This window comes from Anas platyrhynchos, chromosome 22 (assembly GCF_047663525.1).
Source record: "Anas platyrhynchos isolate ZD024472 breed Pekin duck chromosome 22, IASCAAS_PekinDuck_T2T, whole genome shotgun sequence".
In the NCBI taxonomy this organism is placed as follows: domain Eukaryota; kingdom Metazoa; phylum Chordata; class Aves; order Anseriformes; family Anatidae; genus Anas; species Anas platyrhynchos.
In genome coordinates this window covers 6231304-6257763 of record NC_092608.1, presented here as the reverse complement: position 1 = coordinate 6257763, position 26460 = coordinate 6231304, and the positions used below count along the sequence as shown (strand labels likewise).

The window sequence follows — 26460 nt, the reverse complement described above, 5'->3', positions numbered from 1 at the left end:
CCCCAATCACACAAACGAACATGATGCAGGGAGAAGAAGCTGCATGACAGGCAAAGTCTCATCAGTTTTCTTTCCACGTTGCCCACACATGCTCCAGAACTGAACAGGAAGTGCTTGCTTCAGTGACCAACTTGACATTTATTTGCTACAAGCACACTTGCAGCCGATGGCTGGCCCTGTGGTCAACGATAAATGACCTCAACTCATCACAGGTTCAAGTATCAAACTGTTTAATACATCTTCTCCCTATATCTGTGGCCAGATATTTAGCTTGGTCCTGGTATAAGGCATGAAGATGAATGTGTTCATCTGTCCACAAACAGTTCTATATAAAAACATACACGGGCTGTAACTCCAGTTAAACCAGAGTAGAAAAACACACGATGGACTCCCCAGTCCCTCGGGTAACCAGTTCAGCAGACGCAGGCTTCAGGAGATGAACAAAAGGAGCGTGCTGCCAGCACCCAGCAGCACTCTGGAACAAAGCTGTTCACAGACACATTTTCTCCACGAGCACAAGTTGTTCAGAATTTCAGCTGGTAAACTTCTTCAAGCCAAATTTTAGGAAGCAGCAATACCGTTCTCATCGAGCTACTTCTTTGTGGTAAGGCATTTGCTTGTGGACAAATCTTCTGATCCAGTAGAGGAATCGTGCCCGTTTCCTACAGCCAACACCACAAGAGCTGACTGTGACGGGCGGGCACCTGCGGGATCCCAGGACTTGCCTCCAACAGCCCCAGCCCAGCCACGTGCCCATCGTGCGTCGGAATCTGGAAGCTCTGAGCCCTCCTCGGTGGCAGGGCTGGGGAAGAGGAAGAGCCAGGCCCCATACCCAAAGCACTGCCAGGTCACACTGCCACCGTGCTGCACCCAGAAGCAGCTGCACCTCAACTGCCCGAGGAACCTGAAGGTAAGGATTGTGGAAAGCTCGGGAGAGAGAGGAGAGGTTGGTAGGAAACCAGCAGCAGGGAGAGGGAGGACTCCATGAAGCAAAATCAGAAGCTGCAATTGCACTGCTTCCCCTCGCGTGAGTCAATGAGGCCTTCCAGATCTGGAGGTGGGCAAGTATTTATACACAAAGGCACTTGGTTTAACCTAGAAAAGAACAAAGGTGCTCTCAGAAGGGGGTTTACCCTCTTGCCATACCCCTGCTAGGTTGCATTTTCTTGGGCTGGGCAGCAAAATAGGCCAGAAAAGGGTCTTTTAGGGAAGATGTGCTGGAAGATGCATGGCAGGGGATATAAAGCTGCGTCCCTATGGTTTGAGACTGGGGGAGAAGAGAGTGGATGCCAATTCGCTTTAGGGAAGGAGGTAGAAATCAAGCAGACTTATGTTTATCCTATGCCAAGTATTAGTTCTATTTTAAGCCAATTAAAATATGTTTAGAGGGGGCTTTTGAGGCTGGAGATGTGTGTGGGACACAAAAACAAAGCCTCTGTGGGTTGCTGGCTTGTGAAGCCTGGGATGAAGTTTCACAAAGTAATAAATCATGAAAAGCCCACTCTGCTTCTCCTGCTGTCTTTCACCTAGGGACCCAAAGCACGTTTCTAACAGTAATGAGGCCTCAGATACTCATCACCCTCAGCTCACAGATAGGGAAACCCTCCTGTCGATTGGAAAGTGCCCAAGCCATGGCAGCAAACCTGCAGCAGAACGGGGAAGGAAGCCAGGTGCCCTCAGCCTTTCGCCTTCCTGGTTAGCAGAGCTGAAGCGCAGACGCTGAGACACGCAGAGCTGGGCAGCCCGAGCCTGCAGCACACCTGGAAACCAAAATCCAAATCAACCACTGGGGGAATCAGCGAGAAGGCATCAGCCCTTTCTCATCTCTGGGAGATGTCGTGGGCAGCTGCTCTGAAAGCTTTGATCCAGTGACACTCTCTGGGCCCTCAGAAGGGTCTGAAAAGTGCAGGTGCAGTTCTGCCAGCTCCGCTGATACTCCTTCAGGAAGCAATGGATGGTGCTTTCTGAGCACTTTTCGTGCTGGCTGAGCATCCCTGCCCATCACAGAGCTCCGATTCGCCTCCACACAGGCCAGCTAACGCGTGGGCTCGCTGAGGGTTCTGCTGCCTCTCCCGTCCAGCCAGAGCAGCCCCGCAGCTGCCCACAGCCCGCACGGGGAGCCCACCTGGTGCTGAGCACACAGCATCCATGTGTCGTGGAGGGTACAGGTCCGAGGGATGCCTCTGTGCAGCTGGAGCTGGACAAAATGCGTGTGGGGAGCAGAGGAAGGACTGGGGATTCGGTTTGGGGACAGAGAGAGAGAGAGAGAGAGAGAGAGAGAGAGAGAGAGAGAGAGAGAGAGAGAGAAAGAGATGTCTGTGCCAGCTCTAGAGGTTCAGTCTGTGCCTGCGCCCGCTGCCAGCTCCCCGTCTCTGTTCGTGTCAGCAGGCACAGAGCTCAGGTGTCCAGAATTCAGGCTGCTGCTGGCCGTGGGTGCCCAGGACCAGTGGCCACCACCAGCTCCATCCTCCTCTTGCACGGTGTTTTCCTCTTCCTGAGTCTCGCCGCCTGCTTCCTGCTGCGATTTCTTGGCTGGAGGGGGGAAAAGTCCGGCACTGGCCTTCTCCTCCAGCCGACACTCCTTGGTTTTAATGCCCACAGCTTTCAGGATTGTGTCCATTTGCTTCATGTAGTCCAGGTGGCCCTTGACCTACAAGCAAATGAGGAGTCTGGTTAGTGGGGAAGCTGTGGGGAACCCAGCTCAATTCCAGCCTCTGTCCCAAAAGCCTCCACTGCCGTGATATTTGGTTTCAGCTCGGAAAAGCTGAAAGAGAGAGGTCTGAACAACGCAGTCCTGCATGGAAAAACCCTAACCTTGTGGCACACGCTGCTCCTGGATTATTTTATCTTTGGGAGATATATATTTAGGTGCTTGGACATTGCATAAAACAGGACTCTGGGTGCCACGAGGGTAAAAGCGGAGGTGATCTCAGGGAGAGACTCACAGGTAGGAAACAACTTGACTCAGTTCAGCTCCCTGCTCTCTGGTAAATCACATGTCCTCCCTGCGCCTTAGCTTTCTTGTAAAAGATTACCTTATTTCAATTAAGATGCAGTCATTAGATCAACAGCTACCAAGTGTGTAAAGGTTCCTGGCTGGAAGGTGCTGTGAGGCACTACGTGAATGTCCACCGAGCTGTCCTTGTGGGCACCATATAAAACTGGGAGGCCAAGAGTTTTAAGTTCATAAACTGAATTAAAGTCAACAGTTCGCTATTGAAAAAAAAAACAACACACAGACATTTGACTGTAGGGTGATTTCTGTGATAAGATAAACCCTTCTGATGCAGCTCTTGGAATGTGTCCTTCTGCAGACCAGCCTGCACGTCTCCCTTGCTGTTCTCCTTGCAGCCAAAACACCTTTGGTAAACTATTTCCAGCAGTTTAATTCCTTCCTGACCCAGCCAGAAAGCTGTCCCAGGCATCACCTCCTCTTATTTTGCCAAAGCTTGCCAGAAATTAGGGAATTTCCACACCCAGCACTGCAGTCGCAGTTTCCCTGGGACGGGCTGTGCTCACACGGATGGTAAGAGCTCTTGGAAGAGATTTCCAGCACACCCCTGCCCAAAGGTGCTGCAAGCCTCCTTCTCCGCAAGGGCAAAATCCAGAGCTCCTGGCCCGTTGGGTGAAGCAGCTTGTGAGCGGTAACATTTGGAGGCATTAGGACTTGGAGCAAACTAAAGGATTTAATCAGCACATTAGTAATGCAATATGTGACTTTAATCAGTCCAGATGGCTCAACGGGCTCATGATGCTTCGAACAGATTAGTTCATTAAAATAACCACCAAAGGACGAACGGACTGGCTGTTAAGATGGGTGCACTGTTCTCTGAAGAAGTATGAACCTTTTACAGCCCCAGAGGGGAGCCTGGTGCTAAAGAAGGCAACAAACACAGCGCTGGACAAGGTGGAGAGAAGTGAGAAGGTGATGGACTCACCGGGAGGGGTTGCTGAACCTCTTGGTTTGCTGGGTTCGGAAACCCTCCCAGTCATCACACTCCACCTGTCCTGGGCAGTGCTTGAGGATTTGTAAGGGGCTCGTTATATTACCCACTCAATCAGAGAGAACAAATTCCCTTTGTCACCCTAAGGACTAGATTTCATAATTCCTTGGTACCCAGCAGCTTCCACTAAAGCAAGGGGGATTCCTCTTCCTTGAGCACCAGGAACACTGAGAGGTGATGGGTATGGGCATGCTGAACAGCTGAGCATTTCCTCACACAGCTGAAAGGGAAGCTGAGACCTCCCAGAAGTCTGCCCCTTACTGCAGATCTACTAATACCACTACATCTCCTCAAAGGAAACTCCCTTCTCTTTCCAGGAGAGTCCTAGGAAGGATTCCACACAGCCAGACAAACGGGAGCACCACAAAGCTCAACGCTATGTAGGGCTCTTCTCAGAAGTCTACTACCCTGTGACACGAAGCCCTGAGCCCTCACCAAAAGAAGAGCCAACAAAATTCCTTGCTACTTGCGAGCTGTGACACCATCTTGGTGGGAGAATTCAGCACCTCCATCTCTCGAAGGCCTGCGCTCAGCTGCAGTCTGCAGGGCTGAGTGCTCCTGCTGGGGGGGCTGCGCTGGGGAAGGGATGGGAACTGCCAAGCTGTTCTAAGGGACAATAAAAGCTTTAAAGAGAACTAAACAATTGCTTGAAACTTTGTCAGAGCAAAGTGCAGGAGGAACACCAAAACAAAGGGAATGAAAAAGCACTCTTGTAACCAAAGCAAATATATTGGGGCTTGTTACAAGGAAATGAAAACAGAGAGTTAGGTTTATCGGTGTGCTAAGGTGACTTCTCTCTTACATCTGCTTTTATGGTTGCTTTGACTCATGGGAAGACACAGGCCGACTGTTTATACCCCTAATTCTGCTGCAGGACTGCAGCACTGCACAGAAGGATCTCCAAAGGCCTACAGCCCACAGCAGTGTTCAGGTGGATCTCTCAATCGGCTGAAAGGAGCCATCACTGCAAACAGTCTGGAAAGGTTTTTAACATTACATCTAATCAGAACTGTCCCAAATGTCCTTGAGCTGTCTCTACAAAATTCAGCTGTCTCTAATCTGTCACCTGTCTCTACAAAACTCACGTGGAACTCATCTTGTTCAGTGCAGCGACTGCCCCTGGTTAGTGGCACAAAAGCACGGTTCGATTTATGGGCACTGAAACCAAACCCCTGGGCCTGAAATCAGCCCGCTGGTGGTCTCTGCATCATGGCAAGGAGTGAGCTCGGATGCTGCTGTCTCTGTTAGTGGGAGTAGTTCCACGTGGAGAGGGACCGGTAGGTAGAAGTCTTTGCTCATTGCAGAGCCACCTGTTTTAGGATCCTGTTTGGCCGACGTAAGAAACAGCTTCTTCGTTGACAGCAAGCAACCAAGGCAAAGAGCGTGGACCTGCTCTGAAGCCCAGCACAGGGGACTCTAAAAACTGCTTGCTTTGCAATCTGTGTGATTTGCAAGAGCTCAGCTGAAAGCCCCCTGGCCTTTCTGCTACCTGCAGGGAGAGATAAAGGACAGGGCAGCTGGACTCTGCTTCCCTCCTGCTCTCCTTGACAAAAACCCAAAGGATTCAAGGAGAATTGCAGAGGAACAAGTGAGGAATGCAGCATGAGCAGAGGGTTCACAAGTACTTCGCACAGCAGTGCAGGTCATTGATATGGCTGAGAATTGCAGCTCTTTGACTTGCTTTGAGCCTGCTACACTCAAAAAGCAACCCTACCATGCTGGAAAAAATATCCCCAAGCTGACATTTCTCTCCAGAGCTTCCTCATCCCAGCAGTAAGCAATGTCAATGAACGGCATCACATTTACAGGACTGCTTTCAGATAGATACTACCTGTTTTAATATAAAACATGACTTTTCATGGAGTGAGAAGAGTTAGCAGAGCAAGCTGCAGTTCCCGAGGCACAGACAATAACCACAGCTCACTTTTCAGCAGCCCTTTCTTCCCACCGGTCTGTGTGCACGTAATAAAATGCAACCTACCTCTGAGCAGCACATCGCGACGGAGCCAGCTCAGCAACGTTTGCTGTCAGTTCAGCTCTTTGCTTTGCTCTCCACATCAGACAGTGGCAGGGAGTTTGTTGTTCACAAAACAACAGTGGCAAAGGCTGCCTGATTGCAGGACTCCCAAGCCATGCCAGGTTATCAATCAAAATGCAGGCCTCTTTGCCAAAGCGGCAGGTGTCCCTGGTCAGAGTTTCTCCCACGTGTCAGCGTGAGCCTTAATTCAGAGTGCTGAGTGTGCCTTGCCTGACAGAGGACTTTCAGTCTTGCAGAACATTTCCTATCCTTTTTTCACAGCGTTTTCTGAAAGCTTACGGCAACGACCTAACACTGCTCAGCCAGAGGAACGGAGCTGGACTTGGGCACGCACACAAAAGCCGGTGGGAGAGCAGATTTCCACTATGAGCACCAGCAGAACACGAAACAAAACCATGGACAAGGCTGGGACTGAGCTAAGTTAAAACAGATGTAAAATTCCCCTGTTTTTGTTCTTTGGAAGCAATGATTTCCTGAAGTGAGGACATGAACAAGTAAGTCCAGCAGCTGAGAAACTAGAATTTAAATGGATAATTAGAAAATGTGGACTGGGCATCCGTGACAATTCCTCCTTCCCACTTAGAGGTATAACCAGCTTTAGCAATTCTGGTTTCCAGCAGAGGAGAAGCTAATTACATTTGAGGAAATCTTTATGGAGCTCAATTTATTCTGTAAAGACTGCCAATGTCATTTACGTTATTCCCCATTCATGTTTCTATTTCTGCTCTGAATAGCTGATGGAATAAAGATCGGAACATGATTCAGCCACAGCTAACAGGCTTTCCTTCTAAATCAGCCCTTTGCACAATTACAACTCTTGTGAATTGAATACACTGACCTGCCTGGGAAAAGTTCTTTAATTACAGTGACATTTCTCGAGCAAGACAGTAATTTCTTCATGCAGTCAGCTGGGACGTTACCCTCAGACAGAGCTGAGGCCGATTCCACAGCAATGAAATAACTTTTACCAGTGACTTTTTCCTTCAAGCTTTGAAATGCTCTGTGGGAACGTGCCTGTGTTGACCGTTCTGAGTAAACACCACTTTTTTGCTTGGAATCGTGCACTGCAGAAAACTCAGGCAGCTTTATTCTCAGTTCACCTCTGCCAATTCCAAGAGGACTGCAGGGAGAGGAGAACCAGAATATAACGAGAAAATTGAAGAACTAAATGGGGGAAATAAGTTTTAGATGTCTGAAGCCCTGCAGGGTTGAGCAGGGAAAAGCTGTACATCAGACAGGACTGACTGGACATTAGAGGGAGCTCTGTAAGTGGAGAATTAATAAGACAGCTCTTGAAAGAGGTTCAAGGGAAAGGTACCTCCACAAATGTCCTTCTGCTGACAGGCAGTGCACTCCACACCAAGCCATCGAGCCAAAGGTAACGGCTGCTTGCGTACATTTTTAAAGTGTTGCTGTGGATTATTTCTTTTGGAGTTGCTATGGATTGTATCTTTTTGCTCGTGCTCTCACTGATGACTGCCAGAAGTGGAATCAGCTCTTCTTTCTTTGGCTGTGAGGTTTGTGTGTGAGCATTCCCAATCCTTCCAGCCGTATCAAAGTTGCAAAACATGCCACTTACTTTCAGGGTGGAATAGTCAAATACTTAACTCTCTGTGCTAAGTCAAGTAGAAATTATTTAAATTAGATGGTGTAAGGAATGTCTTAAGAGGCCTGGAATATACTGTGCATATAATTATAGCAAGGAAATAATTTGATCAGAATATCTTAGACCTCAGAGGAAAAAAGATGCCTAGAAATAAAGAGTAGCTCGCTGTATCAAATTGGAGTGTTTGGGGGACCCAGATACCTGACATTGGAAACTACAGCAGTCCAGTGGTGATCCAAAATATCTACTGCATTGATCAGGTCAGGATTATGAAGAATGTTTAGAAGGGTCCAGCTTCTGCAAATGAAGACACTGAGATGAGATTCAGTCTCCATAATGCAATGACAAAACAGCATCTGCCTGCAGCAGGGGAAGACTCCTCCTCTGGAGCACTGACAGGGTCTGCTCACCCATCCTCTCCCCTCCTTGCTCCAAGAATACACAAGATCTGGCAGCCAAAACGTTACCTTTCCATCTTTGCAGCTTTCAAAACAGATTTTCAGCTCAGCTCCATGAAACAAGATCGGTTTTTACCAGCTGAGCCCTGGGATGCAGGGCAGACTTAAGCATTCTCCGAGTGGCTTCCCCAGGTCCTCATCTTCCCTACTTAAGTGCCAGCAACACCGAGACCATCCCCTACAAACCTCAGACCCAAAAAGTCAACCACCAAGCAGGCTACCTGACTGTTTAGACAAAACTGGGTCACAAACACCACGGATGGTAACCCCGCTAGAACAGGCATTGGTGGGCAGAGGAAACTGCTCCAAAGGGTGTGCAGCCACAGGCAGCAACTCGTCTTTTTTAACACTTAGGGTTTGCCATATTTAAAGACAATGTCCTGTTCTCAGCTCATTCATACCTTAATCTCCTTTACAAATCGATGGTGATATTACATCTAGGCGAGAAGTCTTGGCCATTTAGGAGATTTCACCAGCTGTGGAATAGTGCAAGCTCTCTCCTGAGTAACTCCATCTCCTACGAACCCATCGCACCTGGATATGCTGCAAGGTTAAGATCTGCCATGACCCTAATGTCCCTGGGGCACCAGGCAGTAGTAAACTTCACAGTATTTCAGCTAGATTGTGAATATCTATCATACGTGCTGCTGTAATTGCAAGATCTCCAACACAACTGCTGAAACTGTGCTGCTACAGCAGAAAACCTCGCGTACACACTGTGTCAGCCAAGTCAGTCTTCCCCTTGATTAACACTCATAATTGGCTGTTGATACAAAATTTTCTTCCCATGTTAGCTGAAGAGGTTAGAAACAAAGCTCAAAACTGAACACAAAAATGATACCGAATTGTCATTCGTGTTCCAACACAAGATATGAAATAGAAAGATAAATTTTCTCCTCAATTCACCTGTGTGTGTTTTATATAGCAACTCCTGCAGAATCAAGCATTATTAACAATACTTCGGGAACACTCCCACTGCTTCTGCTGGAGGCTCTGCTCACATAACGGCTGCTGGCAAAGTCTGCACCTTACAAACTTGTTAACTGCAAACCTGTCAGGAATGGAGCCTGCACCGTCTGGCTTTATGGGAACAGTCCTATTTTCAAACTCAAGGTGTGCTAATGTGTAAAGTGTAAGAGAAAAATCTAAAAGATGGCAAGTAGTAGTCAGAGACCAAACATTGCACTCACTCACTCGGATATTGTAGAAACCCTCTGCAAAATGATACCCACGTGTTCCAGGCACAATGGAGGAAATGAGAAAATTCCTCCTATAAATCTGCAGCGAGGCCATGTTGTTACGGCACCACGCTGCTTCTCCGTGGCAGTGCGTATGCGAATTTTGGCACCACATTTATGAAATAAAGGCTGAAGGACTGCTATAGAATGGTTCTGCTTGCCTTTTAGAAGCAGCTAAACATCCCCTGCCTTCCAAGGGGTATATCAAGATCAAGCAATGCATCTGTGCTGAAGCAAGGAGCGACACCAGCCCTCAAGTTTTTGTCTGTCACCAAAGGAAAACAAACTGCAAGTTATTAATGGGTCCATTTGCACTTGTCTTGGAGAAAGCTTATTCAGTTCCTTCCTCCGTTCTAACGTATTGACATTGCCAGCACGCTCTGCTTGAATCCCAAAGAGAAAAATGGATTTAATATGTATTTAATGTGTGGTTATCAGAGCTCCCAAATGGGAACAACAGCAAGAAGGATCATAGAAAACTAAGCCACTGACAACTCCAGGGTTGCAAGGACACATGAAGAGGATGAAGCTTTTCCTCCCCAGCCAAAAAATGCAGGAACACACCCCTTATAGCCTCACAAACCTGTAGTTTTGTTTCCGCAAAGGCTTGCATGCCCTCAGGGAAGACAGCAGCAGCAGCCCTGGCCGCCAAAGAAGTGCATCAGCAGTGAATGACCACAGCATTGCCCCTGTTGCCAGCTGACAAGGGGATGAGAAGAAAAGAAGCATTTGCATCTTTGGGACACTGAACAGGTGGAAAAGAAAACCCAAGCTGTTTCCTTGGGAGGCACCATGGCCTCCTTTCAAATTCTGATTTCTGTTCTGTTCCTTTCTTCCTCTCACCTCTTTACAATTTACCTTTCATTGATACTTGGAGGAAACTTCGGACACAAGAAGAGAACTTCTCTACACGAAACAGCTGGACATACTGGAGGTGCTTCATAAACAAAATGGCTTTCCTTTGCAGAAGTCCTTGCAGAACATGCTCACGTTCTCCCTTCTCTGCTCAGAGCCCACCACCTCTCTCCTGAAGCAGCAAAGAAATCAGTTTGACATTAAATGATACTATGGATTTTTGTCAGGGGAAATCAGTTCCCCCATCACCGAAGAGGACTGGATTTGTCTGCTTTTCTGCATGCAGCTGTTCGAGAACACTCTTCAGCCTCCTTCGGGCCACTGCCTAAAGCTGAATTCTGCTCCTTGCTGTTGCTCTTCTGATCCTGTTCATTCCTGTCACCAGGGGAGGTGGCGCTGCTCATTTGAAACAAGTGGAACAGCGGGATAGTGAGACAGAGGCAGCCTGTTGCATTTTGAACTTCCCAGGATTCTTAATTAACCCACATTTTGTAACCACAATTAATTCTTTGTTTCAAATACTAGGAATACTAGAAATAAAAACCAGTTTAAAGTATTTTTTGTGGGGAAAAACCTAAATTACAGATGTGTCAAATCAGATGGATTTCACAAAAGTCAGACTTCTCATCTGCTTCTGCTATGTATGTACCTGGCTGGTTGAAGACCAGACTGTTTGGAGTCAGTTTGCATTCCCTCATAATAGGAATACTCAGCTTCTCTTCTGAGAGTGCTTTTGGAAAGAAAGATCAGTTATTCTTGTGGTTGTTTTTTTCTTTAGTCATTGTCATAAAGAGAGCTACTCCGGTGTTCAGTTACAGCAGCAAAGAAAAGAACAGGCAGAAAGCTTTTGAGGTAGCTCATATTTAAGAAGCAAAAGTGTGCTGGGGTATGATCCGGATTATTCTAAAAATGAACTCTGCTCTTCTTCCCTTGTGCTGAGATGCTTCAGGAGAACATGGCCATGAAATACAGCAGCATGTTTTGCTGCTGTGCACCGTTACAGCAATGCTCAAGAGATAAAAAAAAGTACTCGTGTCTTCAGTCTGTGAGTCGTGCAGAACCCAGAGCTGGCTTCCACGTGTTTCTGGAGGGGTTTACTCTCAGGTGGTGTTTTTGTCTTGCCTTTATAGGAATTTATGAGCACCAGCAACAGGTAGGCAGCTGCCATCCGGACCATGTGTGGATGAAAATTACAAACAGGAGAACTGAGCTGCCAGCATGCTCTCTACCAGTTTTCCAGCCCTGCATTCCTCCTTCCCCCAAGCTTGCAGGTTCATCCCAAGTCCCTGCTGCAGTGAAATTGTCCAGAGAAACGTAAACTCTCGACTTGTGAGGCTCTGTGAAAATGCTCCGCCTGAAGCGATGACTCTGAGCATTTCTGCAACATTCAGATGTTAATGCAAAATGTAACCCACAGCATCCCACTTGAACAAACAGCAATCTAATACACCACAGCTCAATTACTTCCTCGGTCTTTGTAACAGGTGCTGTCAAATAAATCTACTGAATAAATCAGTCCCATTGTAACCACCAGGAAGGCTCTCATAACTGCATTTGCTGAGTGGGAGGACGTTTTTTTTCCTCTGTTTTTTTTACTGACAGTCAGATAAAAAACATGCTAATCAAGAGAGATGTGCAATAAATGCCTTGGAAGTGAATTCCTGTTTATGCTGAGGTCTCTTAGCCCACCACTTGTTTGAAGGCTCTGATACTACCACAGCAAAGAGAACCAAGCCCTCTGAGTCCTGTCCATTTTCACCACGGATGGACTGTAAGATGTCGAAAATACTAAAGCTATTTTTATATTTTCACACTCAGCGCTTTTGCATCATCTGTGCTTTATATTCCTAGCCCTGCTTGTTATTCCTAATCCCTGGCTGAGTTTCAGTGGGACCTGAAAGGCTCCATCCCCGCAGATGTCCTTGCTGGAGGTCCCAGCAGGTGAGTGGCTGTGCACCTCCTCTTTGCAGGCACACCCAGGTCCTCTGCAGGGTCCCAAATTCTGCGAGGGCTGGTGACAGAAACAGAAGTGAAGGAATGACAGATCCGCTCATCCCGGTGCCTGCCCATTGTGGTGAAAAGCCTGCAATTAAGTCTCATCATTATTGTTCTTCAAAAGCAGCGAGAGCTTAACTGAAAAGCAACCCTGGTTTTTTAGATGCTTAATTTCCACTGAAGCTGAGAATCAGCTGCACTTTTCTGGTGATGTCAGGATGCAGCAGAGCCCTCTGCAATCCCTTCAACAAGCCAAACCTCAATGAGAAACTCCTAGAGGGACGTGGTAAAGCAATGGGTTCCGCTGGGTTACCCCACAGCAGCAGGCACTCACAGGATAATACTTCTCAAGCAACACCAAGCCCTCTGCATCACTTCAGGACCCTTCTATGGAATCAGATGCACATTTTGGGTTCCAAAACTTTCCAAATAAGCCATCTAAACTCAAGAAAACTTCAATTATTTTTTTTCTGGAATTTAGGAAAAGTCAAAAACAGGCTTTACTGGGAAGCTTAACCCTATGGAGGTCTTTTAATACTCTGTATGTGAGACATTACAGTCCATTTCTCTGAAACATGCACCAGAATGACAAGTCTACTGCAAGGCAGGTACCTAATCTGCACGTGAAAATAAGTAAACACATTACACTGCATATATGATGATCCCCCCTCCCATTATCTCTATTTTGTAGGACAGGCAGTAGGATGTTCTCTGACAGGCAGGCGACTGGGCTTGATGGATATTGGTCTGAATTACTGCAGATGTTCTGATGTTTTGTCTCCTTTACCAGAAAAGAGTTTATTTCAGTAAAGGGCCTCATATTCAGCAATTGTTTTATCAAAATTATCTGTCTATATTTCTATTATGCTGCTGCACTCTATTTGCAGGAAAATCCATTTTTGCTTTCTTGCCACTTCTTACGTAGTGCCCCTGAATATTCCCTTCCCCCTCCTTGCTCTCCCTTTTTACTTTTAAAATGTTCATCAGAATGCACTGCGTTTCTTTTCATAAAGCTCCATGCTCAGGAAAATGGAACAAGAGAATGACAACTACTTAATATAGGTGTTCCCCGCCGCAGAGATTGCTTTTTTCTTTTCCCGGCGCTTTGCAGTAAGATTAAACAAGTGGAAGTGTCAGCTCTTTCTGAAATGAGAACAGTCTGTTGGCATCCTGCAGCACGAACACAGATGCACAGCAGCAGAAGATAAGCAGACAGCAGCTCTGCAACCATTATTCCTTTAGCTGAGATGTAAATACTGCTCCTTTGGGGAAGAAATGGAGAGGCTGCTACGAGCCAGGCAGGGTAAGGTCTGCAGGACTTCAGGGGGGTTTGAAGTTCAGGAATCAGAATGTCAACTGCAGGAGGGTCTCTGAAGAGAACTCAGAGAGAGGAGAGTAATGTAGACTAACCTAACAGGGAACGTCACCCTTCTGCCATCACCATTTGAATTCTTCTGCCATTTTTCTTTTAATGCCATCGACAGATGTCACTGCCTGCAAGCCATGACAACTCCAGGGACAGTGAAAAGATGATTGTGGTAGCCTGTAGAAATGCTAACCAAGAAAACCCAGTAAAATGCAAAGACACAGGAACAGCTACAGTGCTGGACCACATTTAAAAACCCTCTACTTCCCTACAACCCTCCCACTTCCTTTTGGGAGGTTTATATTTTGGTCTGTGAAGTCTATATTTTATCGGTACGGCATTAAGCCCCATGTTTTCTGGCAAGGGCCGTACATAGCTCAGTTATAATGAATGAAATGAGCTGGTAACAGTTGGGTATTTATAGGCTCAGCAGGCTGGTGCTCCAAAAAATCTGAAACCATTTCAAAGCACCCTTGGCTCCAGAGCAACATCGACAATCCTAGCAGCCTGTGGGGACATTCAGCAAGGGTCACAGCAGGAAGAATGACCATGGAAGTACCCTAAGCTTTCAGCTGAGCATCTCCCAGGCCAGTTCACAAGAAAGTGAAAAATAAACTGAATCATTAAGATGTGGAAAGACAAGATTGCATATCCAAGATTCTTGTGAATATGAATACAGAAGCCAGGTTCTGCATGATTTGCTCTCTAAGAGCTCACTCATGAGTAATGATGAGGCACTGAGCTCACTAGATTGCTTGTGATAATCGAGTTGAATATTGCTAATCATTAATGACACCAGATAGCTTTGAGGAAGCCAGGTGCCTATCACGTATACAGGTGAAACCGGTGAAACGCTTCCTGCTTCCTGAAAACCTACCCTCCAAAACCCAGCAGCCCCGCAGCCTAGCAAAGCAGCCACTGACACCCGAAGAGCCCTGTGCCTGCCGGCAGGTTCTGGCACCACGGTGTCAGTGTGGCCCAGGTGACCAAGGTACGAGGGCCAGGAACCTGCCCCTGCACGAACTTGAATGGTACGGAAGGCGCCACCCAGATAAGACTGCAGGTTTCACCTGCTCTGCGGTCATGCGTTCACGTTACACGTTTCCCAGCTGCAGATCCTGCCTACCTGCCAACCCGCGGCTTTCAAGACAGCAAGGCCTTTTTTGGGAGAATAATGATCTTTTCCGTCTCCGCTGTGAAATATCTTAGAACAAAAAAAAGAGAATCTAACAGCAAAGGCAAATTCTAGCTGGTTACGGTGCTGCAAGTGAAGGACAGATGGAAAAACTGAGACTAAACCAAGTTGTACTTACAACAGACGAGAGGTCCATGTTTACCATCCTCCTGTCATCTAAGTCAACTGGCTGGAGGCCAGCAACATTGAGCTGGACGGAGGAGGTTCTGTACACGAAGCCCAGCAGCCAGTCCCCCCTAGGAGCAGAGCAAAAGAAGAGCATGAATAAACACTGGTGCTAAACCCGACACAGCACGTGCTCACTTGGAGCATGGGGAGAACAGAGGGGAGAACACAGATTCCTGGGACATAAGAATGTAAATCTTAGTTTAGTCCTGATCCATGGGGGTAGTTCCATTGCATTTGGTGGGTTTACGAATCTGACCTTTCTATTTATTCCTGCACCAGCCTGGAAACATTAATACATTCACGTTTCATCTTTTGTATAGGTAAACATTCTCCAGCCCACAGAGAGCTGTGAACGTGAGGAGGTCTACAATGCCAATGTTGCTGACAGAAATGTCAACGATGAAGCTCCTCGGAGTGCTCCTGATCTGTAGGTACTGCACAAATACACAGTTTCAATGACAAAATGAGCAGGGTTCTGTCCCCACTGTGAAGCATTGCCGTAAATCATTGGGACAGTTGCAGGGTAGACTCTGGCATGACGAGGGAAGGTGATGCATCCTTTGGAAATCCATAATCTGTTCTCCTGTGCAGAACAGCCTAAAACCCAGACACTTAAATACCACTACAGTCTGCAGAGCAGATTTAAGCTGGATGTGAGTGATATGCATACTCTTTGATGGCAGCAGATGAAATGCACAAGCACAAGAGACTGTTTCTGGCTGCTCTTGTTCACTCTAAAATGGTCTGTGCTATAAGGTGCAAGTGAAGGTTGCACAGAGCTCTGCAAAATCCCTGCGACACATCCACACTGCATCAGAGTCACTGTTTGATCCACTACCCCACTGCTACTGAGGCACGGGTTCCTTGAAAAGCTCGTTGAATCCTTAACTACAAATTTAGTTAAGGTTTTCCCCTAGGCATTTGTAATCCTGCTGTGAGATCGAGCAGGACAGCCCTGACAGCTGGCTTTCACTCCCCAGGTACTTCCAGATTTCAAAGCTGAAGGAGACGAACTACAGTGGACTCAAGCTCAACAAATTGTGCCCAAATGTGATCTTGCAGGAGGATTATTCAGTGTAATTCATCTGACCTAAATACAGTTACTCCTGAAGTGACAGAACGAGGACAAAATTTATATAAGCGAGAGATGGGAGAAGGAGGTGGAGGTGGGGCTTTACCACGAAAGGTTTGTATAACCCATCTCTCGTATCTAACATCCTCACACAAACTCTGTCTCTCAGTTACCTCCTCCAGCTGCCCCTCGTGCTGAGTAATGTTCAAACTCAGCAGTTGAGGGCAAAGCAGAGAACTAACCTGGAATTTTTCCTGGCAGTCTCCTCACCTGTTTTGTTTGTTTGTTTCCTATTTGTGAGCAGCAAGCTGTGTTTTCTGCAGCTTTTTTTTGTTCAACATTCAAGTCAGGGGCTAGCCAAAGCCAAGAAACTAACCAAACTGCTGCACATGCAGAGCTACAAATACACACGCTGTGTTATTCCAACAGTACGTGCAGGCTTTGAAACTATAACAAGATGATTTCTTTTATATTTTAGAAAATGGAGAGGTGGAGCTTTTTGCACTGAAATTGATACTTGTGTAACACATGGAGGAGCAATATTCCCCAGGGCAAACTCAGTTATATGCAACAGATATTCCTAAATCCCAGTCACTAACAGACAGGAGGCAGTAATTGCTTTTTCCCTGTGTCACACAAAGACAGACTGTAACTGGTGTACACATCCAGCACCCATAAAATCTCCTGTGAGCCAAAAAGGACAAAAGCAACATTATTCAGATGTTTCAGCAACATTATTCAGACGTTTCATTATTTCATATGGGATTAATGATTTTTTTTTTGAATGCTTTTAAATCCTTTAATTCTTTCTTGTAAGTTAATACACTATTTCAGGTGCACAGTAACAGTAATTTTTCATCTTATACACATGTAAGACATACGTATGTGTGTATGGAAAATGCCAACAGCATTTGCAACTGTCCTTGATCTCTGGGTTTGTGGCTTTATAAGCTGTCTTTAATCACAGTTACATGTTCTTTGCTAATCTTGCCTGGTTATTTCTCAATTTATTTTCCCATGCTCTTGGTCTTCACTGCTTCATTCCTTCATTTTCACTTCCCTCTTCTAATTGTGCTGGTAAGCAATGTCCTTGGTCCTTGTCACAGTTATCTTCCAATACAGCCATTAGGGTTTGGTACCGTCACTTGAATTAATAGCTTTTGCACAATTGCCTCAGCTGCTTCTGGCCTCTGAAATTCCCTCTTCTCAGCCAGCAGCTCCCACAGCTCCGCAGAGCAGTGGTCTGCACGGTTTTAAAAGGCTGACTTTTAGTTTCAAGGTAACCTTTCTATTCTTACACATCTGTAGTAAATTTGCAATGGCTATTCTAGCTGTCCCTCCTTTGTAGGTAAAATATCTTGTTCATGTGGGCTATCTTGACCAGAAACTGCGTCTAGATATAAAAACTCCAGTTTGCTCAAGCTCCTTCCCTTGCATGGCAATTTTCACAATTGTTCTCCATGAGCACCACCTAATGAATTGTACCTCAAAGCTTTAACAGATTTTAATTCACTTTCTTTATTTTTAACTGTCAGTGAACTTAAAGGCTGCATTTGTAGACCCTTACATGAAGGTGAGATTTAAGGGGGCAGCAGAACATGTCAAATTATTCAAACACTGACCCAGCTTCAAACTGCCACAACAATACAATGCTGCCACAGTACCAACAGGTCCTACATACTGATAACCAGCATAACTGTGCAGCACAAAGTCAAAAGCTGGATACAAAACAGCCTCAAACCGTCTCCTGCAGACTGTCATCTCCAATTAATCTGATGGAGAGACCTCTGGAGGAAAGAGACTGGCACTGTTGTCTCTGGCACTACTGAACCAATGCACTCACCAGCTGAACAAACATTGGCTTACAGAATGTTTACAAGGGATAAATGCACAAAATCATTTCAAAGTGACAGTAGTGTAAGGAAGCAGGGAACTACACACGCACTGACCTGCAGTAACCATTTATGATCCTGCCCGACACCACTTTTGTGAGAGCTTTCCAGTACTTGGCTTCACCTTCCACTGGAGCTCCCAGTAAGACCACATCTTCAATGATCCCCTGCGAGTCTGTCAAGGTGAAAACAGAACAGGTCAGATTTAGAAGCTGGATCAGAGAACACACTTTACACATACGTGAAGGAATGGTATATTCAGAAGTGCACTACAGAAAAAACATCGTTTCTGTGATCTAAAGACAAACAATAAAAAGGAAGATCTTCAGCAACATTTTACATAATTATTAAGTGTCTGCAGTTCCAGTTGCAATCAGTAAATGTGAAAACTAGAGACCCTGAGACAGTGAAAGGAAGTGGGCTGATGGCAAGAGGAAGAAGTGGCCTGGCCTCTGTCCAGAAACAGGTAGTTCAAGCAGCAATATATGGAAAGTTGCTTCCACCAACCTATTGATCTGGGTTTGTGTAAAGCTGAACTATCACATTTTGAAACTGGTGAGAGGCACTGACATTCTGTACAATGAGAGTGTGTTATAAATGAAGCACAATAAACTCTTCCCACAGCCAGTCCTCATCTCAGATGAGGGGCATCTCAGCCCCTGCCATTCTTAAGACACAAAAAGAGTAGATCTAGGGTCAGATTAGGATCTGGGTTCTGGCTTCCGTGTAACTCCATTAGGATCGTTCTGAATTTGATTTGATTTATTCTGGGAACAGAATTCCTGTATTTGAGGACTTCCATCTTAAACCAGAAGTTAAGTTCTGGTATACAGCTGTCAACAGTAAAAGTGCTGACCTTCACTGTCCTCACTTGACTTTATTCCCCCCTTCCTGGACTTTATTGAACATTTTCTTTTATAAAGCTCCTTATTAATTAGACTTTCTGTGAGGATGAACAGTTAATGAATTAAATGAGCTACGTAGGGGGGAAGGCGGGCTGCATATGCACACTCACTACTGACTCAACTCCAAGATGCAATTTACATCAACTGATCATAACGATTTTATTCTTATTCTAAATTAAAAATAGAATCTATTAATAAACAGGACCACAACGGGTAATAAATTGACAGATGGTTTTATACTTGACTTTGGGGGAAAATTACCATGAAAATAGCAGATGACAGCGGTATTTCAAAGACTTAAATGGAAGGGAGGACTCATGGAACCAGATACAACAGATACAGAGAGCTGCCAATACAGGCAGAGCATCCTCTGCCAAGATCACAGTGGCTGTGGGCAGCTCACAGGCTGATCTAGGAGTCCAATGGCACAAAATGTCAAGGTTGTTGTACAGACTGCTGCCCAAACCATACTGCCAACCACACTGGAAGATAGCAAATTTAATCTACTGAGCTGGTAGATCTGACAGAAAAAAAAAAAATGGTTTCAAATGCATTTCACAACCAGATTTTTAGGTTTCTGTTTGATCCTAAAAAATTCAAACTCTCTTCCAGAAGAATTTTTCCTGTTGGAAGAAAAACATCTGTAAGGAAAATGAAGAAAAGGATTAAAAGATGTGGTTTACCTTTTTCTTGAGCCATCTCCTGCAGACAGAAATAAATGACTCTGGCACCCAGACTAAAGCCAATCAGTGTGACAGGTCTCTTGCCCTAAGAACAAAGGGAAAGAGGAAAGACCATCAAATACTGTACTAGACCAAGAAAGAGAGAGTGGCCACAGGATCCCTAAGACCCTGACATGCAGAGCTTCTGCTTGTGCATGGTCTTTTAAATGTGAGCAATTCTGTCCATTGCAAAGGGATTATCTATCCCTGAAGTTTTGCACAGTTTTCAGAGCATCTTTGATGCTCAATTCAGAGCATCTGTATATTTTGTATTTTTTGATACTCCAAAAATCAACTGAAAGAACCCAGTGACAAGACGTTACTCAAACAGAAACAAACCAGACACTCACAATTTTGAGATTTCCAAATGAAGTCTAATTCAAGAAGCAAAATGTTTTTGGAAATGTTTTGATAAACAGAAGGAGAAGCTGTAATACAAAAATATTGGCCCCCTCTAGATTTGAGACTGAATTGCAGCAGCACTGTGTGACTGTCATAAAAATGATGTGCAGAAAGCTTTTATTTTGAATAGCCTAATAAGATTTTCTTTAAGATCAAAGAGAATTTAATCTCAACAACAATGAAAAACGGTCTTTGTATTAACCAGGGAGCAGGTGTGATGTCTAGGACTCCCTAGGCATCACGCTAACTAGTTGTAGCTTCTGCAGCACACTGAAATGCGTCTTTTCACAAAAGCTAATGCTTAAAAGGCAGTAACAAATGCCACCAGCAAAACAAAGGGCTTGTATGAAATAAAGTTTATTGTCTTTCCCAGGATTGTACTTTTATGAGAAATCAAGTTTGTTTCTACTCTGCTGTTTCACATTGTTATTGATGACATGCAGCTCTGGGGCCACAGTTCCTACAGGGCTCCTCTGTAATACATCCTGGACTGGCGTGGCTGTGAGACTAACACGGAGCCAGCAGAAAACAGCTTTCCCCTCCGTGCCAGTGGTAGCCCAGCAAATAATGGCAGGCTTTTCTGGGGCAGAAATGGCTTTTGCAAACCTTCTCAGGGAGGCTTCTCAGGTCTGTCACTTCTTACAGGTACCAGCCCACTCCACTTCTCTGTTTGGGGTATTTTATTTCACCTCTACTTCAAGCTTGCATCCCATCTGGACACATATCTTCTTCCTTGACAAGTCCTCAATACCCTGCTGTTTCCCTTTGCTCCCTTTGCAGTTTGTGAATGCCCTCTGCTTTTCTCTCTCTCATTTTAGCTCATACTCTGCCTTTTGTTTCACAGGCTTCCAACAGAAGCACAGAATTACTCACCATAATTGTGCCTGTGCACCTACGAAGTACTTACTTGAGTCGCCTGAAGGGCAACATCCATGTGAATCTGTGCTCACAGCCGCTTTCATGTTGGTGCTTCACAACTGCAGCAATGCAGGGAAGTGCAAGTGCGTTTACCATAATGGCTCAGTGTGTACTATCTTTGTTTGTGTGCCTGATAAAAAGACTGCGAGCTCCTGAGATCCCTTCCCCACTACTCCCCCAGTTTAATTCATCCCAAGAGAAGAGAGCTGTCAGAAAGAAAAAAAATCCAGGTCTTCTCGTTCTGTTTCAAAGGATTCTGTTTGCTACCTTTCAGTGCTGGATTTTCCTCCTTAACTTTGTTTGCAAGAATACTACATGTGATTTGCCATAATTATTCCAGAATTAAGTCTAATGAAAGCCTGCGTAGTTAGAGCTGAGAATCAATAAAAGTAGAGAGAAGCTGGATTCTTCTATTAGATTATTCTATGTGTGTTCTGGTATCATTTAGACAAAAACACAGCTCATGCTGCATCTGATGCTAAAAAGTATTTTCTTATACTGCTTTGCTGTGCCTCTGAATTCTCAGTGAATGCTTTTACCACTCTGTATTCTCCTTTCCACCTATCTTCTGTTCTCAGATTTTTTACTAGGTGAGTTGCCCGGCTGCTTTGTGACATGCTGAAGCTATTTATCTACCATGACCTGGATCTCTCCTTCATTCAGGAAAGCTATGGGTTAAATGTAACTAATCTTAGCAGGAATTCTCTGATTAACTTGGGACTTCCTGCTTTTCCTCACTGAAGTAGATATATGCAGGTCACCTTCACGCATCATTTTTTTCATTTTATGAATAATTTTATTTTCCCAGGAAAGATAGTATTTGAGAGTGAACTAGCATCACTATAAAACCTCCTTCCCGTGGGCCAGATCTCCTCCAGACATTATTCCTGGATACCTTCTAGCCGATTACCTGCTGCCGGCTGAGCAGTATATGTGCTAGGTGTTTGCCTACTTCAGCAGACCGATGGAGGCACACTCCCCAGGGGTTGTCGATGACACTGGCAACAGTCAAGAGCGATGTTGGCCAAGTCAAGGCCGTGACAATACCTGCAACGCACAAAACAAATAGCGCCACACAGTCACAAACCTGGGCTGCTCTTAGGAAATGTAAAAGGCAAGACAGTTCACTGAAGTTAAAAGCTAAACCTAGGACCTTTTGTTATTTTCAGTTCTTCTTTCTCAAGAGCTGATCTGAGAAATGTTTTGCTAGACTGAAGATAAGAAAGAATCTGGTGTTCTGATATTGAGGCAAACAGACTCCATACATGAATGTATCTTGGATGTTTGAAAGGTTTATGCAAAACACTAAAACACAGGGTAATAATATAGAGAAATAAACACAGACACACGTAAAGAAGGGTGTTTCCAACCATAATTTTAAGACCAAGTCAATGACACAGAGGCAGAGCAATCCAGGAAAAATTATAGGTGTGGCAGAGAAGGTTCTTTGGTGATTTTTGCAGGGCGATGCCAATACTGCCAAAGGAAATGCCTTCCCAGATACCGTCCTTGTTTCGGAAAGCTACTTTAAATAAACACCAATAGTGAAACTGCACAAGAGTAGATGTGATATGATTTAGGTTCTTACCTGACAAGACAGTAAGTTTTAGGGCTTCTTGTGCCATCATGTTAACAAACCCATTCAGCAGGTAATCTAAGGTGTTGCCAAGCTCCATCAGGTACTTGGATTCCCAGGCCAGACAGTACTGCTCACTCGACTGCAGCAGGCTGCTCCATGGTGCTGTGAAGCTCCCTGAGAAAAGTCACAAAGATGGAATTCATGTTGACAGAAAACACAACAGTGGCTGACTCCTGGCAAGATGAACCCCATAAAGAGTGAGAAAAGAACCTGCAGAGCACTGGAATGCCCTGTGATACTCAGGAATCATATTTGAAAATACTGTTAGATTTCAACTCCATTTTTCCACTATTTTACAATAAATTTTGGCTTTGTAAATAATCCCACAGCTTTAGCTGCTTTGGCAAAGGCTTCAGTATGGACAGAGATACTGCATTCAGGCTTAGATTTTGTGACCCGTTCAATTACCTTAGAGACTGCCAAGGCAGATGGACACTACTACTAATTGTGTCAGGTATTAAGGACATTCCTCCTATCATCAGACATCAGGTCAAGTCCTGCAGCTCCATCTTCTCATGCAGACCAAAGGCATGTCTGTCATGAAAGGGATGAAGTGCTGAATGGCTGCATGGACTGAGTCCAGAGACACGGAAAACATGTGCAATCTTTTCAAAATCTACCACAGAGCATCTTCCAAGCATCTTCCGAGTTAGGCAGGCAAGGATTGTATTAATGGCTTGGTCTGAAAAGAAGTAAGCTGTATTTGCAGATTTAGACTGCAATTATTTTTATTTTGCCATCAAACTTAGCCTCTCTGGTTTACTTTTTTTTTCCCTCCAGAGGCTAATCAAAAGTAGTGCCTGAATATTTGAGAAAGAATGGATAATTTACACTGTGTGAGTCTAATTTTTGCCTGAAAGAACAATTTTTAAGCCACTCTCTCCCCTGTTCACCTTAATTAACTAGACCCCTTCCTAAATTGTTCCTTCTCGAAACAGTGCATGGCAAGTTGAAGAAGCTGCTGACTAAAGTGGCATACATAAGCCCCATGACAGATCTCACAAGATTCTGTCAGGTTTATGGACATACAGTGAGAGGTCAAAAATCACAACGTGTTCTGTAAAAATCCTGTCCTTAATCCCTCTGTGTTAAAGAAACATGCAAGTGTGTAAACAGACAGGCACAGCTGTAAGGAAGAAAATGGATGACAATTTTAGTTTTTTGTTTTTTGTTTTGTTTTTTTTTTAAACATTATAGCAGATTGCTTCTTATGGAAGAAGAATGCATGTCATTTGTAATCCCCTTTTAAGGGCAAACAGACACCAAAATGTTCCTGAAGTTTGTGCACTCGTGTTTGTAACAGTGCCTGGGAGCCCTCCAACCCCAAGGATTTGGACCCCTGGCAAAAAGACAATGAGAAAAGCAAAAGCACAGTACTGCAAAGTGAAAATAATCTGACTCTGACAGCAAGCTGCAATCCAACAAGCAACAGGACAGACGTTAATGATATCCAATGTTAATTATCATGCTTCTGAATCAATTGGCAGCTGTTCAGTCAGGTTGCTGAACAGAGCAGGCAGTTGACACATTTTATATGACAAGCTATACGGGAAACCAAAACACTACAAACTTTTCAAGGCTGTCTGTAAGTTCACTTCCTTAGTGTTCTGCTTAAGGGGATTTACTCAACCCAACTTTCTTGCCAATAAACTCATTAGCTGGCAGATACCAAGAAAACAATATTTTCTTTTAATTCTTGGGAGGATAAACAGACGGCCTCTGAGGTAGGTGAGACACTTTGTACTAGTGGTGGAAGTCATCAGCCCCAACCAGACCCTTCCTAACAAAATCGGACAAGATTTACTAACAGAAACAGTCCAGGCTCCTCTCAATTTCTTCATCTTGCTCTTACCGTATTTGCCAGCGCACAGCCACCCAGTAATTGCTATGGTGATGTGAAGCTGCTTTCCTTCAGTAAGTGGGAGGAATTCAAATTCTTCTATGGCGCCCACACGCTTCTTCATCTTGTATCCTACGCACAACAAGACAGAAACACAAATCTCAGAAATCGCACAGCAAGGACAGACCCTGCTAACAGTAGAAGTTGATAGGAAATGACTTGGGTCTTGGATAGGGTCTTTTCCTTTACAAACCCCTCAGCAAGACCATGCATTACTTGGTATGGAGCCAACATGATCCTTCTGAGATTATGTGATCTGTGTGCATCCCAGCAGAAGGCTTTTTTGCTGCAGACCAGACATCAGCTGTAACAGCCACTGCTCTCCAAAGTAGCATCTTTCTAAAGCAGGAAGCTTTCATTTCTTTCACTTTAGCTGCACAGCAAATATTATTTCCCGGCTTGGTCATCAAGGGTTACACAGTGTCTTAGGCAGCCTTGAAATAAAAGTCAGTTCAAAGTTGTCAGATCACGCTGAATCACTTCCCTTGCTCATCAGAGTGAAGTCATTAGCTCTGCATTTTAGAGCACGATCCTGTGCCCCAGTAGCTGAGCAACATGCAGTCACTCTCTTACCAGTAAGGCCAGCTCCAGCAGCTCCAAAAAGGGATGCCATGACAGCAATTCCAGCAGTTGAACCTAAAGCAGCTGCCCCTGCACTTCCAATAACAGTAGCAGCTCCAGCAGCAACCAGAGGGGCAGCAAGACCCCCTGTCAAGCCTGAAGAGGGAACAAGTGAGATCATCAGTCTAGTACCATGTACAAAAACCAAGTAGTCATTTCCCTGTGCTGCCTGAGTACTGCTAATTCTACTGAGAGTATAAATGGGAGCCTATTTTGCATCACCAATAAAGGGGGCTTTCTGAGACCACCCCCAGGCCCTGAATCTCTGCACTGACTGACTTCAGTAAATATGAAAAATAATTTAAAAAGTCAAAAGGAAGAATGTGTGGTAGGGTAAGCATTGCCCTATTTGCTTAGGACACTGATGTAGTCACATATTACTCAAATTTGGAGTTGAAGATGTAATCATTGTATAACACAATGAGCATAAATAATGTATAACACAAGGAGCATAAAAGGGGAAAGCATCCTTTAAGGATGACAGCCTCAGTTTGGTATTTTTCCCAGCTGACAACTTAGTCTTGTGATTTTACTCCATGGTGTGCACAAACCAATGCTCCTTAACAAGCCAGCTCTGAGTGAGCTAGAGCGTGTCCCAGAAAAACATCATCTGAAATTCTCAGTCTCCTCTTTAGTATCTTTACACTGACCTTCCACCATGCATTGAGAAGCGCTCCATCAGAGCCAATGGGTTTTCACTAGAATGACTTTTTCAGCTAACTCTTTCAGATTTATTTTTGTGTAGCTGAAGATCCTTTCCATGCCTTTGAGTATTTTTTGTTTTTTGTTTTGTTTTGTATCTGAAGTGACATACTACCTTTAGACTGGCAAAGAAAAGTAACAAACACCTTAAAACTACAGCCTGGACTAAGAGGTATGTTGGCTTCTGTTGCTAAATGTGCAAGTCAGAACTCCCCTCTCTGCCCCTATGCTGCACATGCAATTCAGGAGCAAGCCTCTGCCCCAGAGCAGCCTCACCGATCACTGTTCCACCCCCAACGGTTGCCAAGCCGATGAGCAGGTATCTCTTCAGCTTCCTTCTTCTTTCCTTCTTTTTTCTTGAAACTTCTGCACTTCTGCAAAGGAATTAGAACCACAGAAGCTGATGAAAAAGCCTGACAGTTAACAATGCTGCATCAAAATCTGCTTATATTCTTCTCAACGTCATTTGCCAACTGGGAACAGTAAAAAAGTACCATGCAGGTGTGGACTGGGATAACACATTCAGATTTATGAGGATTGTCATAAAGCCACAGATTTAAATTGAAACAACTGAATTGCTCAGTAAATCTAACAGATGTTACTTACTCAGAAAACACTTCCTAACAGGAGTGAAGCTTGTAAAAAAAAAAAAAAAAGAAAAAGAAACAAAGTCAGAAACATTTCAATAACTTTATACTGCCTATGTGTCTTAAAATCTATTGCTGCTCTTAGAAGATGAAAACCATTTTTGCATTATACAGTTA

General features: G+C 44.7%; 1 protein-coding gene and 1 long non-coding RNA gene across 14 annotated transcripts in view; one reads left to right on the top strand and one right to left on the bottom strand.

Moving 5' to 3' along the window:
* Positions 1-213: 213 nt before the first annotated feature.
* The window catches only part of TMCO4 (transmembrane and coiled-coil domains 4), a 42764-nt gene continuing 16517 nt past the window's right edge, over positions 214-26460 (bottom strand). For 6 of the 13 annotated variants that reach the window (XM_072026746.1, XM_072026752.1, XM_072026747.1 and 3 more), the window contains 10 exons: positions 25973-26070; positions 24947-25090; positions 24326-24445; positions 22423-22587; positions 21745-21881; positions 19476-19560; positions 17945-18062; positions 14874-14991; positions 14687-14764; positions 214-2650 (listed from right to left, as the gene is read on the bottom strand). In XM_072026746.1, coding sequence (XP_071882847.1) covers positions 2336-2650; positions 14687-14764; positions 14874-14991; positions 17945-18062; positions 19476-19560; positions 21745-21881; positions 22423-22587; positions 24326-24445; positions 24947-25090; positions 25973-26070 — 1378 coding nt within the window. In that variant the 3' untranslated portion in view covers positions 214-2335. The remainder of the gene's footprint in view (positions 2651-14686; positions 14765-14873; positions 14992-17944; positions 18063-19475; positions 19561-21744; positions 21882-22422; positions 22588-24325; positions 24446-24946; positions 25091-25972; positions 26071-26460) is intronic. The other 7 variants (XM_072026749.1, XM_072026750.1, XM_072026754.1 and 4 more) reach the window with 5 other exon arrangements.
* On the top strand, positions 15054-21007 carry LOC106015536 (uncharacterized). The gene is made up of 3 exons (XR_001187640.5): positions 15054-15354; positions 15904-16109; positions 20761-21007. It is a non-coding gene; the product is annotated as an uncharacterized lncRNA (long non-coding RNA).